Source organism: Cebus imitator, unplaced genomic scaffold, assembly GCF_001604975.1.
Source record: "Cebus imitator isolate Cc_AM_T3 unplaced genomic scaffold, Cebus_imitator-1.0 Scaffold526, whole genome shotgun sequence".
Lineage (NCBI taxonomy): Eukaryota > Metazoa > Chordata > Mammalia > Primates > Cebidae > Cebus > Cebus imitator.
Window position 1 is genome coordinate 1,115,094 of NW_016107841.1, and position 2,343 is coordinate 1,117,436.

General features: G+C 42.1%; 1 protein-coding gene across 4 annotated transcripts in view; it reads left to right on the plus strand.

The window, feature by feature from the left end:
- Positions 1–2,343, plus strand: part of GINS4 (GINS complex subunit 4) — a 21,928-nt gene that overhangs the window by 11,772 nt on the left and 7,813 nt on the right. For all 4 annotated transcript variants that reach the window (XM_017514563.2, XM_037733463.1, XM_017514564.2 and 1 more), the window contains exon 3: positions 1,993–2,079. In XM_017514563.2, the coding sequence (XP_017370052.2) occupies positions 1,993–2,079 (87 nt within the window). The remainder of the gene's footprint in view (positions 1–1,992; positions 2,080–2,343) is intronic.

The following is a 2,343-nucleotide window of genomic DNA, read 5'->3' on the forward strand; positions in this document are numbered from 1 at the left end:
AATAATGAACAGATTGGCATTTAGAATTTTGATCAGAAGCCAGGCACAGTAGATCAGCACTTTTGGAGGCTGAGGCAGGAGGATGTCTTGAGGCCAGGAGTTCGAGACCAGCGTGGGCAACATGGCAAAACTCCATTTTTATAAAACAAATTTAAAAATTAGCCAGGCTTTATGGTATGCACCTGTAGTCCCAGCTACTCTGGAGGCTGAGGCAGGAGGATCACTTAAACCTTGGAGGTCAAGGCTGCAGTGAGCCATTATGCCACTGTGTGATCAGGAACCTGATGTAGCCATATCAAGCATAAAACCTGATTTAAAAAAAAAAAAATGGATTTAGATGCAAGTTTCTCAGTACAAATTTTGGAAAGATTTATGTGAACGTTTTATATTAATATAAACTTCCACCTAATGTTTTATGCTTTATTGCCATAATTTCATAATGTGAATGAAGCTGTTCCCAGCACTACCCCAGTGTACCAGAAAAACGTTATCATTTTCTTTTAACATCCTGCCATGAACAAGTCGGGAGGTATTCTATAGAGAACAAATGTAGTGAGACCATAAAGGAAATTAAACAGGAAATTCAAGCTAATGATTACCTCTCAGGAAGGAAGGACACACAGGGACTTTTAAAATAATGATAATATTCTCTAATGAAGTCGTACACAAGTGTTTATATCGTTGTTCTTATAGTTTGGCCGGGCACAGTGGCTCACACCTATAACCCCAACACTTTGGGTGGCTGACGCAGGTGGATCACTTGAGATCAGGAGTTCGAGACTAGCCTGGCCAACATGGCGAAACCCCATCTTTAATAAAAATATGAAAATTAGCCTATAATTCCAGCTACTCAGAAGGCTGAGGCAGGAGAATTGTTTGAACCTGAGAGGCGGAGTTTGCAGTGAGCTGGTATCGTGCCTCTGCCTTCGCACCTGGGCAAAAGAGCTAGATTGTGTCTCAAAAATAAATAAAAATTCAATATTTAATAAAAGTCAATTAAAAAGAAATACTGCTTATAAGCCCTCCAGAAAATAGGAGGTTTTCTCATGCATTATGCAGGGATTTTTTTGTTTGTCTCTTTGTTTTAGTCTGAAGGACTGTTACACATGCTCAGGCTCTTCACAAATGCTTATGACAGTAGCGATACCTGGCATTTAGTAATATGTCTTGTTGGTGATCACAAGGAGAAGCAGACACTCAAGGACGTCAGAAAAAAATAAGTTGAGCCTGGTCCGCATGTAATTCTGAGCTATGCTAAAACTACATTTCCTGTAATTGAAAGATAAGTATAGCTTTCCTCAGTCACTTAGAGATATTTCAGTTCTCTAAGCCTTGGGAATCTCTAAAATGAACCAAACAGCTGGGCCTGAGTCATAAATTAGAGTTTTAACCTCTGGCTCCAAAACTCCATAATAGATGAGCGTCTGTTTCTATTGTGATCCTGTATACTTTGGGGCCGTTAGTAAATTACTCAATCTGCATTTTTTCAATAAGATGAGGATAACTATATCCACTTTCCCCGAGACATGATGATGATGAATGAAAAATATTTGTGAGGTGCTCTGAGCTTTAGGAATGAAGAGCTGTGTGGATTGTGGGGTGTTGCTTTCTCTCTGAATAAACGTGGTGTGGTGCTCCCCGTGGGGAAGGAGCTGGTGGAGTAGCAGTGTGCCTGGGCTGCCTGGCAAAGGCGCTGTTTGAACAGCAGGTGGTATCACTCAGCACCAGGCGTCATACTAACTGAAGTAAGCAAGGGTTTATATGAGTGTCAGTTGAATAGGTTGTGAACACAGCCTCCCTAGTAAAACAAGACACGAGAAAGCAATTACTAAACGTAGTTTGTCTTCAAAACACCTCCAGTGTTTCCAGCTGGTGGGCAGACAGTTTTCTCTGCCTGCGCCATCCCTGGTTTTCGTGGGTTACGTGCTGACTCACAGGGTTGTTTAGCTCCGTGGTGGGTGATGCTCACTTTTTCTGGCATTTGTCTTTTAGGCCTGGATGAATGAAAAGTTTGCCCCAGAACTGCTGGAGAGCAAGCCTGAGATTGTGGAATGTGTCATGGAACAGCTGGAGCACATGGTAAGAGCCGCTTGTCTTGGGCCGACAAAGGAGGAGGAAGGTAAAAGCATTTGGTCAACACACAGAGATTGCGGTCTGATAGCAAATCTGTTTTGTTTGGCTCAACCCACAGTCCAGTTCTTTAAAAAACATTGAATTAGTTGTCTACATTTATCAAGCTCGAGAGTTCTTGTAAATATCTGGCTTCCCATGAAAAGTCTAAAATCCTGCATTTCTGCATGAGAACAGTTGACCAGAGCCGCCCGTCCATGCACTCCCTGCTCC